At 48.6% G+C, this 24,119-nt stretch overlaps 3 protein-coding genes across 4 annotated transcripts; all 3 read left to right on the forward strand.

The window, feature by feature from the left end:
• Positions 1-568: 568 nt before the first annotated feature.
• On the forward strand, positions 569-13,244 carry larp1b (La ribonucleoprotein 1B). The gene is made up of 20 exons (XM_029832736.1): positions 569-1,359; positions 2,679-2,740; positions 3,910-3,966; positions 4,602-4,821; positions 5,370-5,519; positions 5,726-5,848; positions 5,925-6,090; positions 6,785-6,929; positions 6,999-7,176; positions 7,476-7,624; positions 7,714-7,785; positions 7,959-8,318; positions 9,425-9,536; positions 9,679-9,848; positions 10,016-10,122; positions 10,207-10,367; positions 10,448-10,592; positions 11,234-11,343; positions 11,721-11,848; positions 11,947-13,244. Exons 1-20 carry the CDS (start codon positions 990-992, stop codon positions 12,190-12,192), a joined length of 3,231 nt encoding a protein of 1,076 aa, XP_029688596.1. The 5' UTR covers positions 569-989; the 3' UTR covers positions 12,193-13,244.
• A 2,470-nt stretch (positions 13,245-15,714) lies between these two features.
• On the forward strand, positions 15,715-19,754 carry pgrmc2 (progesterone receptor membrane component 2). The gene is made up of 3 exons (XM_003962833.3): positions 15,715-16,124; positions 17,529-17,684; positions 18,349-19,754. Exons 1-3 carry the CDS (start codon positions 15,782-15,784, stop codon positions 18,444-18,446), a joined length of 597 nt encoding a protein of 198 aa, XP_003962882.1. The 5' UTR covers positions 15,715-15,781; the 3' UTR covers positions 18,447-19,754.
• Positions 19,755-20,459: 705 nt separating this feature from the next.
• Positions 20,460-24,075, forward strand: asmt2 (acetylserotonin O-methyltransferase 2). Of its 2 annotated transcripts, none has more exons than XM_029828482.1 (8): positions 20,460-20,767; positions 21,347-21,521; positions 21,587-21,719; positions 21,834-21,902; positions 21,970-22,088; positions 22,177-22,314; positions 22,417-22,539; positions 22,628-24,075. In XM_029828482.1, the coding sequence occupies exons 1-8, from the start codon at positions 20,687-20,689 to the stop codon at positions 22,837-22,839; spliced, it is 1,050 nt and encodes a 349-aa protein (XP_029684342.1). In that variant the 5' UTR covers positions 20,460-20,686; the 3' UTR covers positions 22,840-24,075. The 2 variants fall into 2 exon arrangements, with proteins under 2 accessions (XP_029684342.1, XP_003962881.2); XM_003962832.3 differs by having other exon boundaries at positions 21,590-21,719.
• The last annotated feature ends 44 nt before the right edge of the window (positions 24,076-24,119 follow it).

A 24,119-nucleotide genomic window follows, 5' to 3' on the forward strand; every position in this document is an offset into this window, starting at 1 on the left:
AGGATTAAAATGGTTTATTCACATTTTAGTGTTGCTTTAAAGTTACAGAGATTTTTTTGATCAAATTGAGATGATCAAATTCAGCTTCTGTGCAGGAGATTGTTTCCACTTCAAGGTGAAGGGACCCGAGCATCTGACCTTTCAGCCATTAAATACGTTAAATACATTAAATACCTATAGTTGAGATTTGGGTTTAAGGGAATAGGTTATATATGTATCTGATGATGTATCTCTTTTATTATTATGTGTTCCAGTAACACTCATTTTTCTTGGCTGTAATAAACTTTTCCTTTTTACTCGTTAATGACTGATGTTATTCAGCTCTTAAAACAAGCTAAAGCTCCATCCTTGATTTATTTCATGCCTTATGCTGTCATAAAAAAGACATTTATAACCAAAATAATAACACGTACACTCTATTTTCACCACGTTGGCATTTAATGCGACTTGTTGGTGACATTTGAGTTTTAGTGAAGCTCAAATGTTTCAGAGAAGACCGCTGATGTACGGCGATGCGCCTCGTGGCCGCCAGGGGCAGCACCGTCACTGTTTACAGGCACGAGCAGCTGGCTGCACGAGCTCAGCGCTGTAGCGTGGAGTTGAACCCCGAGTCAGACGCCGCGGAGGTCGCTCCACTGCTGCTTTAAAAAGTTCCAGAAAGCCGCAGGTGAACTGGTTCGGTGCTTGTTTCTTACATGTTGAGCGTCTACGGAGACCGAGGTAACTGCGCCCTGATATGAAACGCTCGCTTGGATCCGAAAACGTTTAAATTTAGCTCGTCGAATACTGCACGTTCGCTAGCTAGCTAACTGTTAGCGTCAGAAGCTACTTGGCTAGCTGGCTAGCGAGGTCCAGCCCAAAAGTTGTTTACCACAAGTTGTGGATGTGGTCGCCCTCCGAACTTTTAACAAAATTTCTCTGTGATAAGAGAGTCAGGACCAAACAACAACGCTGGATTTGCCACTGTGCGCTGTTAGGAAACTAGCAGAATGTCCGCAGAGGTTGAGAGCAGTCAGGTTGACTCGGGTTTGACAGCGGCCAGCTCGAGCGCAGCGGCGGAGAGGAGCCACAACAAGTCGGAGGGGTCTCTCCTGCACCAAGAAGCGGGCGAAAAGGGCTCCAAAGGCTCCGAGAAACAACTATCGGATGGCACCAGCTCAGAGACGAGCCTCGATTCGACAGACATGCACAAGAGTTCAAATGAAAACGATAAAGAGAATGACCAAAGCGACAATGCTGACTCGGCTGTTGAGGCGGTGAAGAGGAAAGTTGTTGAAGCCCCCCCACCAAAAGTGAACCCCTGGACGAAGAGGACGACAGGAAGAGTCCCGAGCAGCAACATCAACGTCCAGGAGAGAGGTGAGAGCATTTTAAAGCCCACTCGTGAGGCAGATTGTCTTGATTAATGGGTGAAGTCGCCGCGTCTCGGGACGCGCTGGCAGCACTTTTGACAGCTTTACTGCGGGCAAACCTTATAAATCCCCACCGCACGGATCGCTCCCACCTTAGTTTGCTCATTTCGGGGCTGAATGACATGTTTGGCCGTGCTTGTCAGTGCAGACGGGAGGTGTTTGGGGAGGCATATCTGTCCCATCCCCCTCTCCGCTCGGATCGCTCCGCGGCACCACGTGTTGATTGCTGACAACTGCTACTTCTTTTTGCCCCGGAATCTCGTCGCTGGCCGGCTGCTTCACCGCGGTGCAGAAGCCGGTGACAGCCTGCTACGGCTGGCAGAAGCTGGAGGCAGCACGGGGAGCCGCGATCGGGCTGAATTTGGCAGCAATGTCGCGGCGATCGGGCTAAGACAGGCAGGCTAACTGCTGCTGCTGCTGCCGTAAAGACACGTTTTGCACGTCCAATGGCCTCCCTGCCTGCAGGTCCTCCCACCACTTGCAACACTGTCACTCCTCGGAGCCCAAATGTGAGCCGAGTCCAGAAACTTTGGGCTTGTATGTTGGAAAGACACACTGCAATTAGCTGGAAGAGACTTATCCAAGTGTCATGCTAATGCTCGCACAATGATTTTACAAAATCTGTATGTTGTGTTTGGTGTTAATTTTACTCCCAACTTGGCTACCAGGCCCAATAATGAGGGGGAACATTTCCAAAAATATAAGAGACACGCATTTCTCTGCTTTCATTCAATTCCAAGAGAACAGTTTAAAATTGAACAGGTGTCCCGTTTCGTTTCAAAGTGCCTGAAGTTAACTTGTGAAAGTGTGTCAAATCTCAGAGCGAGCAGGCAGACGGAGCTATATTTGACGGTAGCGTAGGTATCGTTTTACAGCATTACTGTAAGACCGTCGCTGTGGGTAGACGTGCGGGGCTCAACCAGGCATACACCCATTCACGTGTCCTCCCCTTATCAAGAGGACCATCCCCTGCTGGGCGATAGGGATCCTCGGGCTGCAGTGAGCCCCTCCCAGCCTGCAGAGCTGCAACCTGCAACTAGCTGCATGCAACACGCCCTCGACTAGTTGAGTCGCTCAGTGCTGGAGCGGAGACAGAGCGGCAGCCTAGAAGTCAAAGATTGGGCCCGACGTTAGCGCTTCCCGCTGAGCCGCCTCCGCGCTGGTGCCCTCAGCGTTCAGGCGGCCCAACAGTCCAAACTGTTGGATTTGGTCGTCCTCTGCTGCATGTAAACATGTCGGTGTCACTAATCCATTCGGTGTCTGCAGATCAACAAAACGCTCTGAAGGTCGTCCGTGCCAGCAAGCCCAGAACCAGGAAGTCCAGCAAGGTAACGCACTGTTATTATTGTCATCATTATTATTGGCGTCAGCGGTACACGGGGACACACACACGTCTGTAGGAGCACAGAACACCACAAGTCCAAACTCTGGGGCCATTTCCTTCACTTTAAGGTGGTTTTTAGTCGATCACGTTGGCCGTTTCTCCCCTCGTAACGAAGCGTCTCGTTAGCTTTTTGCGCTGAAGGCGTGTTAAACCACTGCTGCCAGCTATGGGTCACGAAGGATGGGAAACTAACACCTGCCGCCCGCTCAGGTTTGTTTAGGCCCATTTGGCTGCTTTATTTGCTTTTTCCACTCCAACGGTGATTGTTGGTTTTAAAGGGAGAGAAACGGTGGAACATTATTTTGGGGGTGAAAGATAAAGAGGTGTCAGAGCTACTGGTAACTCACGTCAGTGAGTAGTCATGTGACCCGAGGCCGAGAAATAAGCAGACTGGTGCTGCTTCTGCATTTTTTAGACTTTGTTTCTTTATCGTCTCAGTGGCACATTTGCTTCAGAGTTTTGTGATTAGCTGCTTAAAATTCAACCTTTTCCTTCATTTTTGCAACACATTTTGCACATTTAAAAGATCACATGTTCAGAACCTGGTGACAGCGTGTTGGCTCTCCTTTAGCCCGCTGCTGCTCCCCTGTATAATATTTGCACGATAATTATAGCGTGTCCATTATAATGTGTACACATCCACTCATTTCCATTTTGGCTATCACCTCTGAGTTGCTTCTGGACACACGTGTTCATAGGTTCAGGTTGGTTTCCCACAATTGACCTGCAGGTGGGGTAATATCACAAGATACCTGACGATGTGGCAGTAAAAGTTGTTGATAACTCATTTAATTGTGACGGATTAACGATAATTTGCTCAGGGCAGCTTTTCTGGAGCTGTAGTTGTGCAGCTGTATTCAAAATATCCGCTCTAGTTACGGTTCGGGATGTTAAACTCTTGAGTTTGGTTTAGTGGGCCTCCTCCGTCTGACCTTGATCTCGTATCAGACTATCCAAATTTGCCCCATTTGCGTTGGTGGAATGTGAACGGGCCTCCATGTTTGCTGTTTCTCCACAATCAGAACATTGACCCTTCTTTTCTTCCACAGCTGCTTTTTTTTTCTCTGACCAGAATCTGAATATTGACAGTTTGCTGTTTCTCGCCCTTCACAGTCCGGTGACTTCAGCGATATCACAAACTGGCCGACACCGGGAGAACTCGCCAAAGAGGTAGCACAAACATATGAGCCGCCACACTCAGAACCGTGACCCAAACGCTGGTCCACGGTTAGATAAAGACAGGAGGAAGACGCAGCGCGGAGCCGGACCAGACGTTGTCATTCTGATACACTTGAAAGCAAAATAAAATCCGTTTAGTACATTGAATTACTAACCTTATTTATATCAGGTGTACCTTTCCTAACGTTGCTACCAGGTACTGAGATTTCATAGTGCATGTTATACATTAAAAATAGCATTTAAGTTTAATTCTCCACTATTATACTGATCCAAAGTAGACCTGAGTGGGAGGTATTCCCTGGAACACTGGTTCTTAGACTTCCCTTCACGTCCTCGATGCTGTTGTGGTTTCTGCTCACTAGATGGCGCCGTAAAGACCTCAACAACTGGTCCGGATTGAACCCTGAACAGTTGTGTTCAACTTGGTCTAATTTTGGTTGGCTCACAGGAGCCATTAAGGGTCTAGTTTCTACTTGAAAGTTGATGGAAACACCCTCAAACTGATCCCTGTAACAAGTTCACGACGAGCGAAGGAATTTAAAATGAAATAGTCGAGTACATCAGAATCTTCCTCTAAAAACCTGATGAGTCTTCACTCATTAAGTATTCTCACCCAAATATTCCAGCAGCAGCAAAATGTCATCAACAACACTGCGAAGAAGCCGCCTCCTCCCTCCCGCAGAGAGAAGGACAAGAGGAGGGAGAGGAAGTCGGAAAGCAGCCACGATGGCGGCGAGAGCAAAGAGAACCAGGAGGCTCAGCCCGCCGCTCCGGGAGAGCTGCCCAAGGACAGGCAGGCGAAGCTGGGGCAGGACGCCAAGAGCGCCGCCCTCAAGAAGCGTGGAGGTGAGAGCGAGCTGTGGTTTATGTCCACTCCCGAGAAGCTTCCCGATCCAATCTCACGTCGCCCTAATCACTAAACGTGGAGGTGTGTGTGTTGTCACTGCGTGATTGCAGAGAGCGCATGTTGTGCAGTTTCTGTTTGGTGCATGCTCAGCTCTGACAATCATGGTTGTTGCACCGGTTCGCTGGTCCTCTAGGCGTTTATACACGTGCACATCTCTCAGTAAGTCACTGCTGCTGCACCAGTTGTACCGGCAGCTCCGCACATCCACTCCTCTCATGTCTGTATGCTGCCAGTAGGTCGGCTCGTGCATTAAGGTGCAGGAGTAATAACATGTAATAAGGGCGGCGTTTATATGCGTTGTCCTTGGCGTTCAGGCGTCACCCTCCAGATCTTCTGTCACCTGACCGGTCTTTACAGTAGCGCACGGGTGGCTTTAGGCTCAAACCCAGCTGCCTCCCGAGACAGTCCAGATTGATCAGCTCATCCTTTTAAACTGCAGTGGAACAAAACTCTTGAAGCTGTGTTTTCGGTGTGCAACCATCGCCAGGTAACAAACGTAAGTGGGTTTCTCTGCCGCTGGAAGAAGGATCTCGGGATGGCGGCAACAAGACGGACACAGAGCCGGGCGGGGACTCGGTTGACCCCACGTCGCCCAACCACACACTCCATAATAACAGGGTGCATGATAGCAGCAGGAGTAAGTGCTCTGTTTTTCTGCTTTTACCTCCGCTCCATGTTTCCGCACCACCTGCTCTCGTCACCTCTCCCGATTCTGAACGCTTTGTTTGCTGATTCGATGCAGGGACTAACCGGCCTAAAGAACCCTTGTGCTGCGCGCTAAAGGCTTCTGTGGTTATCTAAATGTGTACGCCACCGGGGTTCACTTAAAAATCCTACTTTTAGGTTGGAGACGAGAGAATCACGAGTTTGGGAGCGATGGCCCCAGCATCCGGAGTGAGGGGGACGTCCGAGGAGGTGTTCGAGGGAGAGGAAAAGGGCGCGGGCGCGGGAGAGGTCGTGGACGAGGTAGGCCTTCCATTCTTATTCCCGGAGAAACTCTGGATGGATGTCGAGTTGTGAAAGTGCTTCCCGGCTCTTGCAGGTCATTACGAATACAGTCAGAGTTTCCGAGACGCTCAGTCCGACGGTTCTGCTCAGGGGTCCTCAGAGTTCGGTAACAACATGGTTTATTACTATGACGATGGCAGCAAGGTCCAGATGTACACTGTGGATGAAAAGCTTCTGAAGGAGTACATCAAACGACAGATGTGAGTACTGGCCTCTCCGTTTGTAGGGTTCCAGTCAGGTGTTGACCCCCTTGGTGTAAATGTCGAATCAGATTTATCAGTTTCTTTTTGTGACACGTTTTAGATCTGAACTCATGAAGTTGGGATGTCTGTCCTGCAGGGGGCGCAGTTCACCTACTGAATGACAGTTTGGGCTGTAGACTGGTGGGTGGAGGGTAAAGTAGGCTCCTAAATATAGTGGAGGGCCACAGATGGGAGTGTGTGTGTGTGTGGGGGGGGGTCTGGGGGGAGAAATAATAGAAAATATTTGGGAGGGAGGATGGGCGAGTGGAGGAAGAGCGGACATTCTTGTCATCTTCTCTCACGTCTCTTTTTTCACGCTGCTCAGTCAGCCAGCGTGACTCTACAAGAAAGAGCGACCCATGGCCTGCAGGCAGAGCCGTGTGTGTGTGTGTGTGTGTGTGCGTGTGTGTGTGTGTGCGCGTGTGTGACTTTAAATGGTCTGACAGGGTGGGGAGCCTTTTCAGCTTCAGATTTTGTTTTCCGGGCAGAACGTTTGACATTTAGGCAGCAGAAAGATTTGGAGAACTTAATTTCTCTTGTACCGTGTGGTGTTCATTCATGAAATTGTCGAACAAATATCGTCATAATCATCAGAAACTCCCTCAGGGCTGTTTCGTCACGTCTGTCTTGTGTTCATCCTTCGCTCCTGCAGTGAATACTACTTCAGCCTCCACAATTTGGAGCGTGACTTCTTCCTGAGGAGAAAGATGGACGCCCAGGGCTTCCTCCCCATCTCGCTCATCGCCAGCTTCCACAGAGTTCAGGCCCTCACCATGGACATCAACATCATCGTGGAGGTGCTCGCCACCCTCCGTCAGGTGTTGCCATTGTCCTGGGATTTAGACTGAATCATTTCTGTGCTCTAGGCTCTTAAGAGCAGCAAAGAGGTGGAGCTGGTGGACGATAAGATCCGCTGTAAAGTCGACCCGGAACGCTGGCCCATTCCCACCCCATCCATCATCGGCTCCCCTCGGACTGACTTCTCCCAGCTCATCAACTGTCCCGAGTTTGTCCCCCGACAGACGCTCGGCTCCATAAACTCCGGTCAGTGCTCACCAACACAAACCTTTGGTCTTTAGGGTGGAATAAAGATGAACTCTGCTGGTTTTTAATGGAAAATGTGGTTATAACACAAGATCTGTGGGTTTATTACTCTACATTTGGCCTCAATCTTTAGGTTTTAATGAAATAACTAATTAAAATACACTTTTTTTTTTCTTCTTAGAGCTTCACAATATATTAAATTCATTGTTCATCCATGTGCTTATTAATGATAATCTACTACAGAAATCTGAGTTTTCACTCAAATATAAGGTGACAGTGCGTCATTGTTGCTCTTTTAGCTTCATCACCTGTGACAAAGTCTCCTGAGCCTGAGGAGCCTCAGGACAGCAAGGGGTCGCTCCCCATCACCGACAACGCCGCCCCTCAACCTGACCCCGATGCCTGGATACAAGTGGAAAAAGCGCCACCGACAGACGAAGGTACAGATGTGCGCCGTGGTCCCGTCATGCTCCTCTCACCTCCTTTACCTGATTCTTCCTGCTCTTCTTGTCTCCATTCCCACCTGTCGCCTGGCAGTGTGTCAGTGACGACGCCTGTGTTCTCAGCTCCTCTCCTCCCTCAGCCCTCCAAACTGACCTCCTCCCTACAGTTGAGTACTTCCTGTTCCCAGCTAAAATACTTGTTCCTTTCCTCCTTTATCTTACCTCATCTTATCCTCATCTTATCTCCTCTGTCGTCAAAAATCCATAGGAGTTGTGTTTTTGCGAGCATGGTTGTTAAAAGAATCATTTCTTAAAGTTTTTACCGTGTGTATGATTTAGGATCGTAGCGACGCCCCTGCAAAAAGCCACCCGGTGCTGCCGCCCACTGAGCCTGACCAGGAAGAACTGGACTTCATGTTCGACGAAGAGATGGAGCAGATGGCCCCCAGGAAAAACAAGTTCACAGACTGGTCCGATGAGGACGACTCGGACTATGAGCTGGATGACCAGGACGTCAACAAGATCCTCATCGTCACCCAGACCCCTCCCTATATGCGAAAGCACCCCAGTGGCGATCGGACGGGCAACCACGAGTCCCGCGCCAAGATCACTACAGACTTGGCCAAAGCTATCAACGATGGGCTGTACTACTATGAGCAGGACCTGTGGAAGGGAATGGAACAGATGGAATGTACCAAGGTAAAAACAGGCAGGGTCCAATATGTTCTTCTGAGTTGGGAGGATTCCCCCCATTTTCCTCCTCGCACCAGTGTCAGATTGTACCTACAAATATATGAGGTTTATTGAGCATTTGCAAGTATTCTGCCCAGGCATTAGCTAAGGATAATTTACACCAACACGCGTTAGCAGGAACCCCTGTTACCTGCTCAGGAGTCACTTCTGTAGCTGAAACATCTCAGAAAATTGCTTCTTTTTTTTTTTACCACAGTCCCTTAAACCTAGACCTGTTATGTGGAGAATGGATGTTCTGGTTTCAGAGGCCCCTTCAGTGCTCTCCTGCCCCTGACAACTTTGACATAAATCCATCCTGACTGAGCTGTTAAATCTCTCACGGTGGTGGAGCACAAAAAAATAATCTTCCACTGTCTGAGCCTGCAGCTAAAATATGTGTCAGACAGCTGCCGACGACTGATCTGGTCTATGAATAACGGTAAAAAGCTTCAGGGTCGGCCTTCTACACACAGGATGTTTGCATAGAAGTCTGGGAGGTGAATATAATGCTGGGTCGTTATGTGCAAGTGGCTCCAGAACGTGCGCACGAGCCCGGCAGATCCGTGCTGAGCTGTGCTGTGTTGACTGAGGGGGAAGACATTCCTTTTTATTCTCCTCCGTTTTCACCATGTTCAGCTGATTTTTTTGGGGTTCAAAGGTTAAGCCGTGTGGGAAATGCCACGGCTGGACACTTGCACACAGACACACACACACACACACACACACCCACCCACCCACCCACCCCAAGGCCACTCGACGTGTTAAAGATTAAAGTACACCTCACATCTGCTACGTGTTACACGATTCCTGCCTGTGTGCAGCTGCTGGTGCATCAGCTGTTTGACCAGGCTGACGCACCGTTATCAGTCAGCACTGCAAAACAAAGATGAGGATTGTGCTTGACCATCAGTTATTGGTCGTTTATTAATACCCACGCTCACAATAATCTCACTTAATTCAGTAGAACCTCAGTTTTACTTTTTAATGTGACAGACTTGAATAATATGAATGTCTTGATGAACAAAATGAAGCCCAACCTCTTTCTTGTTGACATTCTTTGTGTTCTCCAACAGGACGCGGAGAACTTCAAGAAGCTTAACGTCATCAGTCAGGATGAGTTTGAGACCCTCACCCCGAAAGTGCCTGTTGACCACAACCAGGAAGTGCCAGCTCTCCCGATGCCAGGTGGGATTGACTCCTCAGAGCTCCATGGTTGAGAATATGTAGAAGAGAATAGAGCTCTCATATATAAGAGCTGTGAGGTTTTAGTTCAGCTTTTGTTAAAACTGGTCGGACCGAAGCTCACTGACGTATCAAAATCATGCAGTCGACAGCGGGACAGAAATGGCCCATTCGCTACCGACATCGGTGCCAGAGTCACCACACAGCCGCCAACCTCGGACTCCCAGGACACCTCGCACACCTGGACGCCAGGACCCCAACAAGACGCCGCGTTTTTACCCCGTCATGAAGGAGTGCAGAACCCTCGACGGACAGGTGAGGCGACACGCAGGTGCAGGATGGAATCGGTGTCCTCGTCTCTAAACCTGTTGGCAGGAAACTGTCGGATTATTCCAGGCCTGCCTGGACCTGCGAGCTGAGTCCCTGTGATAGTCGCTGACGAGCCTCTAAGTTCCCTCTGACTGTTCTTTCCTGTGGTCCAGATGCTGAGGAAGAAGAAAACCAGCCACAGTCTGAATCCTCCTCAGGAAGCCCACATCGGCTGGGTGATGGACTCACGGGAACACCGACCGCGCTCCGCGTCCATCAGGTCCGCCCGCGGGTCGTCCGGATGTTTGGATGTAAACGCAGCGATGCCTTTAGGTGTTGAGGTTTCTCCTTGTCCTCCTTACAGCAGCTCCAACGCCTCCCCGTCAGAGGGAGCTCCGCTATCAGGAGGTTACGGCTGCACCCCCCAGTCCTTGCCCAAGTTCTGGCATCCGTCCCACGAGATGCTGAAGGACAACGGCTTCACCCAGCAGGGGTACCACAAGTACCGCCGACGGTGCCTCAACGGTGCTTAAACCAAACGCTGGTCACACTCGGGAGAAGAAGTTGTGTGTGTGCATTTTCCTTATGGAAATTCTGTGTTCCAGAGAGGAAGCGGTGCGGCATCGGCCAGTCTCAGGAGATGAACACCCTCTTCCGGTTCTGGTCGTTCTTCCTGAGGGACAACTTCAACAGGAGGATGTACGAGGAGTTCAAACAGTGCGCCGTGGAGGACGCCAAGGAAAACAACAGGTGGGTCAGAGCAGTTCCTGATGAGCTTTTTAAGGTTCTGCTCCGTTGTTGATGAGAAAGAGCGGAGCTTTTGGATTGTTTCTGACCTTCGTAGTGGCACGATCCTCCCAGCTTTTAACTCTTCTAATTATCACAACGATCTGGAAAATTTGAATATCCATCAGTTCCCAGAAGCTGTTGGAGCTCCAAGTCTGAGAGGAGGATTTGTGTGTCGCCATCATGGCTGCAGCCGGCCGGGACACGTGAGCGGTGACTTCATGTTGGACGCCACACTGGGGCAGCTTCACGCCGGCGTCTGTCTCAAAGATCAGTTTACCCTGCCGACGGAATTTAGTGTAAAAGAGTCTTTAAATAGCAGCGGCAGGTCCGACTCGGAGGGACAGGCTGTGAAGTCGGAGGCATTTCCACGCCTCTGGAAGGGAGCGACACTCATGGCGTGTTAGCAGATAAAGTTAGAACTCTAGAACTGCAGCAGGTCTCGTTAACCTGGATCAGCCACAACCCAGCAGACTGATCTGCCCGGTTCAGGGAGGGTGAAGCCAGTCAACGCTGTGAAATGTTGCTCTCCTGTCAACCGAGACACCACCCTCAACTGAATTACCCCTCAGGGTCTAAGTGTCTGTTTTTACCCCCCCCTACAGGTACGGGCTGGAGTGTCTGTTCAGATTCTACAGCTACGGTTTGGAGAAGAGATTCAGGTTAGATCTGTTCAAGGACTTTCAAGAGGAGACCCTCAAAGACTTTGAGAAAGGTAAATAATGAATGGAAACTCGGCCGTGGCCCCTTGTAGGTGTTCCAGCAGGTCAGAACCAGAACATTCTCCCTCGTGCAGTTGCACACAAATATAGATGGATGAGAAAGGCTTTAGCATGAATGAAGGCATTGTTCTCCAAGATTCCACTGTAAAGCTGAGCAACTAGAAACACCCTGTCAAGGCACTGAGTGACCCAGCAGAGCAGACGAGATGATTCAGCCTGCAGCTATTTTAGTCTTGGGCTAAAAGAGCGTCGACTAAATGTGTCCGACCCCCGTTACCCTCCCAGGTTTTCTACTTGAGGAGTCATGAGCAGCTGTTTCAATAATTCAGCAGAACCTGTGATCATATATGCTGGTTCCTCCTCCGTCCAGGTCAGCTCTACGGGCTGGAGAAGTTTTGGGCCTTCCTGAAGTATTCCAGGATGAAGAACCAGCCCATCGACCCAAAGCTGCAGGAACACCTCCGCCAGTTCAAGAACCTGGAGGACTTCAGGGTGGTGGTGAGTGTACTGTGGTTATGGAGCCCTTTTATCCACTAAATTACAGTTACAGCGCACTCTGACACCCCCCCCCCCCCCCCCCCCCCCCCCGTCTGCAGCCCCCGATGGGAGAGGAAGGAGGCAGGAGGAGGTGTCACTCATCTTCAGCTGGAGAGGACGGGAGGCGTCGGCGACATCCTTCCAACTCTACCTCAAAGCCCACACAGCCCTCAAAATCCTCCGGCTCTGCAGCCCCCGCCGCACAACACGCACCAAAAGAACACGCCCAGAGGACGGCGGCAGCAGCCCCGGGCAAGAAGAAGGAGTCGGCGGCAGGAGGGAGAAAGGAAAGCGTGAACAAATGAAGCCCCGTCCTCGTGTGGGGGTGGGGGGGCAGAGAGAAGATGTGATGCAACAGCAGATCCAGAGGTTGCAGAGCTGCAGACCTTTGGTCTGAGCCCGGGTTGACTTCACTTGGTTTTTAATCTGCGCATTTCATTTCAGCGCGAGTATAAATAGGCAGAGCTTTAACCTGTGCACCTGACTGCTCATAACGTTTACAAAAAGCAAAGAAAAAAATGCATTCCCTGCATTTCCCTGTTAGTCTGCCCGGTGCTGAACAGTTCTGGGCCATAACCCGTTGGACTGGGATTCTGATTTGCCAAACTTAGACATACTGCAGGTAGTCCTTTGTGCCTTAGTCTGATTTACCAGGAGGGAGAATTTCCCTTTTCTCTTGAAGGGTTTTTCATCGATTTTTACAGTTGTTTCAAACTGACAAACATCAGGTTTTGTTTTTTGCTCTTGATCACGACAATCAAATTAAGGTCTAAAATGATGAAATTGTGAAGGACTGATTCCCCTGGAGCTGCTGCATCACCACCTACACGCCTGGATGATTTTAATTCTGACAGCTAATCATTTAAATTTTTAATGCAGGACTACAGAAATGTGTTTGTTGTTTTTCTGGGAAGCTTTAACTACAATTTCAGACCCAGAAGTGGCATAATTTATTGTTTGTTTTTTTTTTCCTATGAAATAGTCTTAGGTATTCATTGCATTTCCGATTGCTTCTGCTTTGGATAAAGGAAATATTTCAGATGGAATTATGGGTGTGAGCATAACATGAAATTACAGTATATTTTAGCTTGACGTTTACTTCTTAATGTTTAAGGGTTAGTGCTTTAGAGCACTTAAATCATTAGCTTTCCTTTTATGTGCTGATAATTTTAAAGAGGATTTAGTGTTGAATTTGAAGAAAAAGTGTAAATACTACAAAAAATAACTCACTATTAAGCGATTCTTTTGATTTTAAGAAGTTCTTATTGGTAGCGGTTTGAGTGTGTTTTAGGATTTAAGAGATGCATGTTCCTGTTTTGAATTGTAAAAATAAAAACAACCAAAAAAACCCCATAAACCACTTGATTTCGAGACATTTTCTCTTATGATCTGTCCGCCTCCCCAGGTTCTCTCGGATTAATCAGCTGATGGCCCCAAAATAAAGGAAAAGGCAGCTGTAAGAGTGCAAACAGGCCGAGGAGGGAAATGTGTTGACAGGAAGTGCGCAAACAGATAACGGCCCACAAACACGACCGAGGGGCCCATAAAAGAGGACAAACTACACTAACGTGGCAGTTTGTCGCGATCCAGACATTAAAACAATTACACCAGTAAACGTCTCTGAACTTTACGCAATGTGTCTCTCAGCCACGTCGGGTATTTAAATCACTGGGTAGTTTTGGTATGTGGAGGTCTGTTGCGCTACGGGAAACCGCGAGGGACAAAACTGCGTTGCCACGCTACAGTCACCGAGGAGGAGGCGCTGCCCGATCTGCACCCGGAAGCTGAGCGATCAACGAGCCCGATCATTTCCGGTTTATTCTGGACCTGACGGGAAATCAAATCAAAAGAAACAATAAACTTGACGAAAATTATTGAGTCAAAAATCAAATAAACGAACAAAGGAAGAGAAGCGAGTTTCCACTTCGTTTACAAATGTTTGTTTTAACTGCTTTGTCCGAATTGTTGGTGTGAAATCAGTCAAGTCGTTTAAGTCTCATATTTCCATGTACTAGTTTTGAGGGGGTTGTTGTAATCAGAATCACTGTGGGTACTTTGTCACAGTGCTTATGTTTGTGTCCGCTGCAAAAGGAAAATAAAAGCATTTGAAATTGTCGGGGGTCATGTGAGACTGAGAGTCCTTGAGGGACATCTGAGAGGACTCAGACCAAACATGGAATAGAGGGTGAACACAAAGAATTAATCAGCGGAACGAGACGACGCCCAGGTGGCGGTACAATACGATGGGTGTACGATGGCTCTTCCTCGTGACCTGAGGTCAGCTCTCAGGGACCTGTAGCAAGACCCCAGAAGCTTCTGTGATTCCACTATTCCGTTATAAATAAAAATCCTGTGTCTATACCTGAGAAAACGAACGACGCGAGGCACGTGTACGTTTCCTCGACGGTATGCGGGACAAAGTTGTGATTATAACTTGTTTACAACTTCCTTTTGTTGTCAAGAGCCAAACATGGCGTAGAGAACTAAAGAGACAAAGAGGAAACACCATCAAAGAGCAAATATGGGGATTAAAAGATCTGACTTCGACCCTTGATCTTCCAAAAATCAAGGCCAAGGGGATTTGATCATAAAGCAACCTACTATTATGCAATCTTGTATTGCTACTGCGCACATACACGCTGAATATACACACGCCACTAGTACTGGTTAACTTTTACAGCTTTTTGATGTTCAACAACCTCCTTCAGAGGAGGACACCCTCAGATGTGTCTCCTCAAGGGTCATGATTCTCTAATGTGCATCCGATCCAATGATCCGCCACCTGAGTCAACGACCCTTTTACCCAGGTTAACCCTTGAATCCAAGACAGACCCGGTGGCGGAGCCTCACTATTGAGAGTCAAAGAGTTGATAACTTGATTTCAATCAAGAATAATGAAATGATGGGGTTGACTGGGATATTTTAACCTTATTAATATGAAATTTCACAAGGAAAATGAAAAGATTAACAGTCCAATTTATCATTTTGGCCAAAATGTTTTTCCATCAAAGCCATCCTTCATTTTAGTTTTGTTAAAAAGAAACTTCTCCAAGTCAAAATGCCACATAAAGGACAGTTAAGGTCTATGTGGAAAAGTCTTTCAGCCTCATTTCCACAAAGGTGCATCAATTGTTAATGTCAAATTGAGAAATGAACAAATAGAAACTTTATTTGCTATTAAAAAATATAAAGGCAACAAGTCCCACTCTTCGCCAATTGTTGCCTTAGCTTTGGGAATACCAAAACTTACACTTTTCCTGAAGTCAACTGATTCATATGTAACTCATAAACTGAATCCCTTTTAAATTAATGCTGAGTATATTAATATAAGACGGCTTGACCAATTTGCGGTCATGACCAAAAGGCCAACCAATTTGCGTTTCTTTGTAATGTAATGTTGGTTTGCGCATGCGCATCTCGGGTTCCGGGTGCAAATTAGGCACTGACGGTTTCGCTGCTTTCAATTACAATCGTAAATTGGACATTAAATAGTTCTGAAATAAATACCGTTCAAAAAAACCTTTTCAAGTTAAATATATTCGGTGACTCAAAACAGTGTACGTCAATGACCCCGCTTCTCTGGATTATCTATGTCTCCATATCTTATTTGAAAATGTTAACTATCGTCAGACACTTTGATTAAACTAAAACAGCAATGCATCCTGTTTTGGCTACTATTTAGACTATATTTGCCAAATGATCTCACGATAAATTGCCTTGGTTTCTGTGGGCTAATTGATGAATGACATTAAAAAAACAAAAAAAACAAAAAAAAAAACTACGTATGTACGTAGCACTTGAGCGTTGCTCGGGTCACGCAACTGGTGGTTGTGTTATTCCCAATAGGTCGCGAACACATCACCGACACAGGGGCGGGTAGGCGCTAACAGCAGTATGGCGGACGACGGAGGCAGTTCGAGCGGTCCTGTAGACACCAGCGGCGGGCAGGGGACAGTGGGAGAGTCGAACGGACTTGGCCTCGGCGCGATGTTGCTGAACCTTAGCGTTTTGGTGTTCGTGGTTTCGGGCTGCGTTCTGCTGTACCGGCGGTGGGGCAGGCGGCTCGTCTCCAGCACGGGTCAGGGCGACGAGGCCTCGGCGCTTCCAAAGATGAGGAGAAGGGACTTCACTCTGGAGCAGTTGCGGGAGTACGACGGACTCCAGAACCCGCGCATCCTGATGGCAGTCAACATGAAAATTTTCGACGTGACCAGTGGCAAAAAGTTTTATGGGAAAGGTGAGTTGCTGGTGGGTGGGTGTGGGGCCACCGCACACGGACTTCTTGGTGAGTTGTGCGGTACAAACATTTGGGCGCAATTCCGCTGTGGTTAGCTTAGCTCGGCGGCGGTGGCTGTGCCTCTGAATGGGCTGCTAGCTGTTAGCTCCCCCGCACGGTGGCCAAAGTTTCGTGGCGTTTAACTCGCCCTACGCGTCGTTGCTCCGCAGTGACCTTTACAGAACGACGGGTTCTAAAGTTTGGAGCCCATCGCGTAACTCGGAGCGTGATGCGGGATTAGAGGCAGCCAGCTAGCCGCTAACGTTAGCCGCCCGTGCTTGCACACAGTTCGGTCTCGCCAGCGCTGGTTCGCATGGACGGAATATTTGCTCTTTTGCAAATATAATATGTAAAAAATGGCGGCTTTGATGACGTGGCTGCAGTTTCTGACTTGTGTGCGAAATGAAACATTTAAACATCGGGTTAATATTTGCGGCTCCCCCACGATTTAGTGCATCGGAGCCGTTTGTTATGAGTTTTGAGTTGAGGTTCTGAAGCAGCAAGTCGGACCCGTCCGGCAGCCTTTTGTCTCAGTGGACTCGGCTGCCTGTTCGGGTAAAGCCTGTAAGATCTCTTTGTCAGCAGCGTTTCTTTTTTTTCGTGCACGGAGACCGACAGGACACGTTGGACCGAAACGCCAACGTGTCCTGTTGCTGAATAATCTGACGGAACCGCGTGTCGGTTCGTCCACGTCAGAATTTGTCCCCCATTGGGTGAGCAGATACTGGGCCCAGCTGTGGAGGACTTGAGCCACCCCCCCCCCCCAGATAAATGTTGCATTTGTCTTTTGGAATCTTGTACCGATTCTGCTATTCAAAGTTCTTGACTGGTTGCTGGTTCTATTCCAACAGCAGCCATTAAATTCTGCAGACACAGCTGAGCCTGATCTCTGCAGCTCAGCTTTGGTCCAAGATATTCCAATAATGTTGGAACGGAGCGGTCCAACGGGACCGGCACGCTGCCCCGTCTAATGTGTGCAGACATTCAGAGCCGCGTCGCCTTCCAAGGAAATGTGCTGCCGAGCCGCACGTCTAATCTCCGAGGTGATAAAGCGCCTTCGCTTTATCGCCAGCGGCACGTACGCAGCTCGTTTTTGTTTGTGAAAGCCTGCAGAGTTTTCACATGGTGGTCAGATGATGTTCTGGAGGATGGGGAGGAAAAGACGGGCCGCTCACGTGCTCGCGTGCGTGTTGTAACATCGAGATAATCGGAAGTTCTCGGGCTGAAACCGGTGCCCTCATCTCTGAAGATCTGGGTTCTTCAACACTGGCGGCTTCTCAGATAAAGAGCAAGTCGTTTTCCTGGAAACCCCCCGAATCACTGACACCAACTCCTCCAGTTTAACTTTCTGTTTCCTGTCCTCAGATGGTCCTTATGGTATTTTCGCGGGCCGGGACGCCTCCAGAGGCCTGGCCACGTTCTGTCTGGAGAAAGACGCCCTGAGGGACGAGTACGACGACCTGTCGGACCTCACCGCCGTGCAGATGGAGAGCGTGAGAGAGTGGGAGATGCAGTTTCTGGGTGGGTTGGCGTCACCGGTACCGCCTCGGTCCGATCTGCGTGACTCCACGGTTGTAGTTCAGCACAATCGGTCGTCGGCGGAGGCGGAACGGTCCAGCAGAAGAGCCGGGTTTTAGTTTATTTTTGGAGTGAAATCAAACCTCGGTCGCGTAAAAATGTCACCGGCCATGTCGGCAGAAAGTGACGAAACTCTGAACCCAATTATTTTAATCTAATCCCCGTGTGTAAAGATTAACTCGCCGTCGGGGCTGGGATTATAACCAGCAACCCTTCTGGTTGCAGCGGCAACTTTAGCGTGCGGCAACTTGCAACTGCGAGAGATTAACGGATGTTAAGAAAAGAGGTCAGTCAATTACTGTTTAACTCGTAGGTCAACTTCCCTCTTCTTGAACATCTGCGAGTGTTGACACGGACGCACTCATGCGCCATCCAGAGACGTTAAATCAGCTGGAACGTGCACGTGTGTGTGTGTGTGTGCGTGTGAGAGAGAGAGAGAGAGACATGTGGCTCAGGAAGCAGCAAAATGTTTTTCCAGCTTTAGTCTGGTGCAGCGTTCCTGTCGAAAGTTTGTTGTTGAAAGTGGACTTTAGGTATCGGGTTCCGCTCGGGGGGGTGTTTGGTTACCAGTTTAACCAGTTTAACCAGTCCCACTGCTGCCTTCTAGAAAAATACGATTACGTCGGGAGGTTGCTGAAGCCCGGAGACGAGCCCTCGGAGTACACGGACGAGGAGGACATCAAAGACCACCTGAAGAACGACTGAGCGGTTCATCACTGACCAAAGCCTGGAGCCCCCGACAGCTGCGACAGACCGCCCCAGGACCACCCCCCCTGCCCCAGGACCACCCCCCCCGCCCCAGGACCACCCCCCCTGCCCCAGGACCACCCCCCCGCCCCATCTACCCACCAGCTGCTCTTCATTGCTGCCCGCGACTTCTTCACCCTCTCAGTCTGCGGCTCTGCCGGAAAGGCGGGGCGTTCCCTCCTGCACACCCTGAACCTCCCTCCGCCCCCCCTCCCCCTCCCCCCCATCCCCATCCCGATCCCGCGACACCAGAAGGCTTTTCGGCGGGGCAGAGAGACAGAACGCTGACCCGGTGGGGAGACAGGGGCTTGTGCACTTACTTATAAACCCCCCAAAATATTTGAATCATTTCTGCAGAAGATGGGTGGGGTTTAGGGGGAGCTGTGGTCGCCACGACGATGGGCGAGCGCCGGGTGGAAGTTGGTCAGACGTAGCCAGAGAGCTGACGCCCACGGCAGGATCAGAAGGCCATGTTTTCCTTTGTGTTTGTAGTGTATGCACTACTAGTTTTCTGTTTGTCACCATGTGATTGTATTTGAGTAGCATAGCGGGAGAGTGGGCGGAGTCAGAGTGGGGGGCGGCGGCCGTGTGACTCTTGTTTTTCAATCTGATCAGGAATACAAAGGGAAGTTTCCATCACTAGACAGTTGTTTACACACCTCACAAGCTGCAGGTCTGTAGACCCCCCACCCCACCCCAGCGGTCCAAGTATTAATCGTGCCTTATTTTGTTTGTTGTGTCAGTGCTGACGCTCGAACAGAGGCGGCGAGCGGAGGGACGGAGGAGACGGTTGTTCCCAGTCAGTCGTCCACCCACACTCACATTTCCCCAGTGCACGTGCGTGTAAATAGACCCATGAGTTACTCAGTGTTACTGCCATATTTATGTAGTCCATCAACTCCACCTACATAACGCTACGTGGTGCCGGCCAAAACCCCCTTTTTTTTTTTTTTTGTTCTTTCTGTTCTTTTTTTTTTTTTTAATGTGGGTGAATTTCCAGAAAATTCAATAAAAGTAAGAAGCTTAGAGTGCTGCAGGGCGGGACCGGGAGCTGAGAATCCTCTGAAACGTTGCTTATCCTGTAAATATCTATGGCGTTTTATTAAAGCATGTTCAGCGAAAACGAGTGAGCTATCCGAACCCTCCACATCATGTATTTAAATGTTGGGTGTGTGTGTGTGTGTGTGTGTGTGTGTGTGTCTGCGCGACAGAGGCAGGAAGGGATTTGTTCATGCATAATAAATCGATTTGGTTAATAATTGAAAACGTCTCGACTTTATTTGACTTTATTGCTGGATCTCTGTCCTAATGTTACTTTTACAGCCCACTAAAAGGTTCATCTGAGCCCACAGATGGAGGCCCGGGGGCCGGGACAGAATTTCAGTTCAATTTCAGTGTTTGGGCAGAAGTTGACTTCATCACAGATCCCTCTTGAATCAGCAGGTATTCAAAGGTGAATGATTCAACTTTAGGTTTCTCTGATTTTTTTAATCCTCAGGCTTCATGTGGCCGTTGGTTCTGATAAACCCAGAGGAATGTTTGAAAGTTCTTCAGGTGGGAACATAAAATTCTGCAGACATTTGACACCATCACAGCCCAACAGGCATCCTAAGATGTTAGGTTTAAAATATTCCTGCATTAAACAAGAATTCCAGCCAATAACAGACGTTCTAGATGTGGAATTTTTGTATTTTACTCATCAGTAATCAGCCTTTAAAAAGACTTTATTTATAGACCTTGTCAGTTATGTTGATTTTCATGTTTGGTGTGAAAGGTTTGGTTGATTAAAAAGCAAACCGTCAAAAATCAGGTTTTTGTGATGAAACAGTCACGAATTTCATCCACACGCGCACGCTGTCCTGACAATAACAGTACAACAGCGCCCCCGCGGCGCTCCGGCTGCTCCTGGAACTGCAGCCTCGTGTGGCGTGACGTTGCTCCGCTTCCTTCACGTCCGCCGACTTCAGATCACTCGGAGATCCGCGGAGCGAAAGTGTTTAAGCCGCAGATGCTCTTTCGACCCCGCTCCGGTTCCTGGACACAACGCCGACGTCCTGGTTCCTCCACCACCCCCCCAAAAATATTCCCCCCGGTTTGTCGGCGGAATCCGTCCGGTGATTCTTGATCCTGAAGCCTCTCAGGAGTTCGGACAGTGATTTCATCGGGATTTTGTGCGTGTTCCATCAGGAGGGTCAGCCATGGCAGAGAATCTCTCTCAGAGTGAGCTCGATTATCCTTTTAAACTTCTGGAATATTTCAATGGATTCCGGGTCTCCAAGGTAACGTTTTCCCACATGATTCAGATCGATTCTCTCCACAGAGCTTTCTGATTTCTGCAGGACTCTATTTTAAGTTAATCTGCTGCAGTGGATCCCTGCTGGATCCATTTTGGTCCCCCAATGAGAAAAATAATTCACATTTGTTCAAATTAGAAAAACGTGGAAGCTAATTTCTGCTAACGGAGTTAAATAAACTCTTATTTTGGATATCACTCATTTATCCTGTTTTTCTTAAAATATTGTTACTCAGTGTTTGGAATTAATGCATTGATAACAATATGGTCCCCGGAAAACAATGACTTGGTTTCTCTCCAACAAAGAAATAGCCACCATCTTCTGATGGGAAGCCCCCTGTTCCTTTCTAGCATTTATTAAATATCCACATTCTAAAATCAATAAAGCGTCTCCGGTCTCGTGTCTGACCGGCTTTATATGGAAGCGGTTTGATTCAACGACATCCAAAGGATTGTGCAGGACGTTTGTGTTCTAGAATCAGAACAACGTCTGGACCCGGAGGCAGAAGAGACGCTGGTTGGGAGGCTGGTAGCCAGGTGCTGTTAATGCTGCTCTTCACTACAGGTGATCTTTTCTGCCTGTGAGCTCGGAGTGTTTGACCTCCTGTTGAAGTCCCCGGAGCCCCTGAGCGCCCAGCAAATAGCCCAGGAACTGGACACCAGTGTGGACGGGGCGGAGAGGCTGCTGGACACACTGGTGGGCATCGAGATCCTGGAGGTGGAGACGTGTGATGGAACAGGTGAGGCGAGCTGAGAGTAGAACGTGTGTTAAGTGTGTGTTAAATGTGACGTTCTCTGGTGGAAGCAGCCCTGTACAGCAGCACCGATGTGGCGAACCTCTACCTGGCCAGAGGCAGCGCCAAGTCTCTCCACGACATGATCGTCTACCAATCACAGACCATCTACCCGCTCTGGAACAACATCACGGACGCCGTCAGGTAGGCGTGTGTTCCTGCACCTTCAGAGACCTGCTCTGGAGCCGCCGTCCCCAGAACCATCTGCAGGACTCAACAGAACATGTCCACACGGTTCTCTGTCCTGTGTCCATGCAGGGAGGGCAAGAACCAGAACGAAAAGACGTTTGGCCTCCCAGCGGGGGACATTTTCCAGGCCATTTACAGGTTTGTGTTTGCTGGGTGGGTTCAGTGCAGCGTGTGGCTTCCATCATGCTCTTTAATCACACTTCAGATCGGAGGAGCAGACCCTGAAGTTCATGGGCCTGATGAACTCCACCTGGGTTCTGGACGGACACGACATCGCGACAGCTTTTAACCTCTCCTGCTTCCAGAACATCGTGGATCTGGGAGGTCAGATCCTAAATTCTTTACTCCTTCCACAAACCATGATGAGACCCTTATGCGTTCATGTCCGTGTGTTTTGTTGAGCCACTCCCAGGCTGCACCGGGGCTCTGGCCCGGGAGGTGCTGAAGGCGTTCCCCTCGTCCTCGGTCACCGTGTTCGATCTGCCGCACGTGGTAGAAATGGCTCAGAAACATTTCGCTCAGGATGACGATAACATCGCATTTCAAGCTGGTGAGTGTCTTCAGGAACATACAAAACGATCAGGTCATGTGACTGCGTGCGCCTCCTCAAAGCTTGGTCTGCAGCGATGACACGACTTCCTGTTGCACACAGGAGATTTCTTCAGCGATCAGCTTCCTCCTGCGGATCTGTACATTCTGGGCAGAATAATTCATGACTGGACTGAGGAGAAGTGTCTGATGCTGCTGAGGAAGATCTATGATGCGTGCAGACCAGGTGTGACCTGCTGTGGCACACACACACACACACACACACCCCCCTCCAGAGGAATCTCTCCACAGCTTTTGGTGGTCTGTCCCTGCAGGTGGAGGCATCCTGCTGGTGGAGGCCCTGCTGTTTGAGAACAGGCGAGGGCCGGTCATGGCCCAGCTCTTCTCCCTCAGCATGCTGATTCAGACGGAAGGCCGAGAATATCCGCCATCCCAGTACAAACGCATGCTCAACAAGGCCGGCTTCACCAGCGTCCAGGTGTGCCGGACTGGTAAGTCCTACGACGCCATCCTGGCCATCAGATGAACTCGGGAACAGCGAAGAGGGACACGTCCAAGTCTGGAAGATTCTGAGGCTAGTGCTGATGTTCTCTGGGTCGTCATCACTCCTGGAATCATTTTATCCATAGATCCTCATTTAGGTAAAACTGTCACCATTTTTCTGCATCGCAGCATAAAAAGAATCCATCAAAAGTTTTCCATTTTCATCTGATCCAGCAGGAAACTGCAGCCAGCGGTTAGTTTAACTGTGCTTGAGCTCTCTGAAAAACATGCATCAGAAGAAGCAACGTTAAATAAAATAAAATCAAGAGTTTTAGCTTTCTGTGCCTGAACCGTTTTGGTAAAAATCTGCGAAAACAGCTCAAAGGGTTGGGGTTAGGGTTATGCTAACAAACCGCTAGTTGGAACTGAAGTAACTGAAAAGTGAATAATAAGCATTTAAGAAGACCAAAGCTTTATAATGTTATTTTTTGAGTGTTTTTTTTAACATAAAAAGAGAAAAATCCCATCGCAGCAGTGATCGCCCAGGCTGCAGCTAATCTGCTGCGTCTGTTGTTAACACTTTGATTCAAAAATGATCAACCCAATGACAAATGTGATTTATTGGCGTTTCACATTAAAAACTGATAAGAATTTACAGTCCACCCAGGGAACACGGTGAGACTTGTAGCATGTAGCTCTGGATCTTATTTGTTGTAATTGTACATAAACTGTGAATTTTGGTCCGTTTTACTGGTTCTGTGAAGCATAAACCAGTCTGTCATCTCTGAAACATTTCAGTCAGTCTTTAGTTCTTTAGTGCTGCTGGATGTTCTGTTGTCAATCTGTGCTGCGTTCAATCACGTGACTGTTCTGATTCTCCCGTGAGGCGTTCAGGGTCCCCTTCAGACCGCATGTTACTCAGGCTTCACTGCATGTTACTCAGGCTTCACTTCCCCTCATCCTTCAAATACTGGATGCATGTTCACAATTTTAGAGTCTTTAAATCCAATGAAGTCCATCACAGCATGTGTTTTTTTTATTTAAAAAAACCCCAACTAAATCATTTAAATCGCACTAGGTTGTTTTTACACTATAGCATTTACCTAAAAGGTGAATTGTTCTATGCATTGATCTGGACTATTATATTAAACAGCTTTTTCCTGTCAATTGAACTTGATATATGTTTCATTTAGATAGAATATTGTATATTTTAACAGTAACAATGTGTTTCGATGTATGAATTACAAAAAAAACATCAATAAATGTAGGAAACGCTGAAGGTGTCGTACATAAATAACGGAGTTCGCGAGACAGGAAGTGCGT

The sequence above is a fragment of the Takifugu rubripes genome, chromosome 2 (genome assembly GCF_901000725.2).
Source record: "Takifugu rubripes chromosome 2, fTakRub1.2, whole genome shotgun sequence".
Lineage (NCBI taxonomy): Eukaryota > Metazoa > Chordata > Actinopteri > Tetraodontiformes > Tetraodontidae > Takifugu > Takifugu rubripes.

Coding starts and splice junctions, on each gene's coding strand:
- asmt2 (XM_029828482.1), top strand. CDS start 20,687: ATGGCAGAGAATCTCTCTCAGAGTGAGCTCGATTATCCTTTTAAACTT. Junction 21,522..21,586: donor GGAGACGTGTGATGGAACAG/GTGAGGCGAGCT, acceptor CTCTGGTGGAAG/CAGCCCTGTACAGCAGCACC. Junction 22,315..22,416: donor TAACATCGCATTTCAAGCTG/GTGAGTGTCTTC, acceptor TGTTGCACACAG/GAGATTTCTTCAGCGATCAG.
- larp1b (XM_029832736.1), top strand. CDS start 990: ATGTCCGCAGAGGTTGAGAGCAGTCAGGTTGACTCGGGTTTGACAGCG. Junction 4,822..5,369: donor CGCCCTCAAGAAGCGTGGAG/GTGAGAGCGAGC, acceptor AACCATCGCCAG/GTAACAAACGTAAGTGGGTT. Junction 9,849..10,015: donor GCAGAACCCTCGACGGACAG/GTGAGGCGACAC, acceptor CCTGTGGTCCAG/ATGCTGAGGAAGAAGAAAAC.
- pgrmc2 (XM_003962833.3), top strand. CDS start 15,782: ATGGCGGACGACGGAGGCAGTTCGAGCGGTCCTGTAGACACCAGCGGC. Junction 16,125..17,528: donor CAAAAAGTTTTATGGGAAAG/GTGAGTTGCTGG, acceptor TCCTGTCCTCAG/ATGGTCCTTATGGTATTTTC. Junction 17,685..18,348: donor GTGGGAGATGCAGTTTCTGG/GTGGGTTGGCGT, acceptor GCTGCCTTCTAG/AAAAATACGATTACGTCGGG.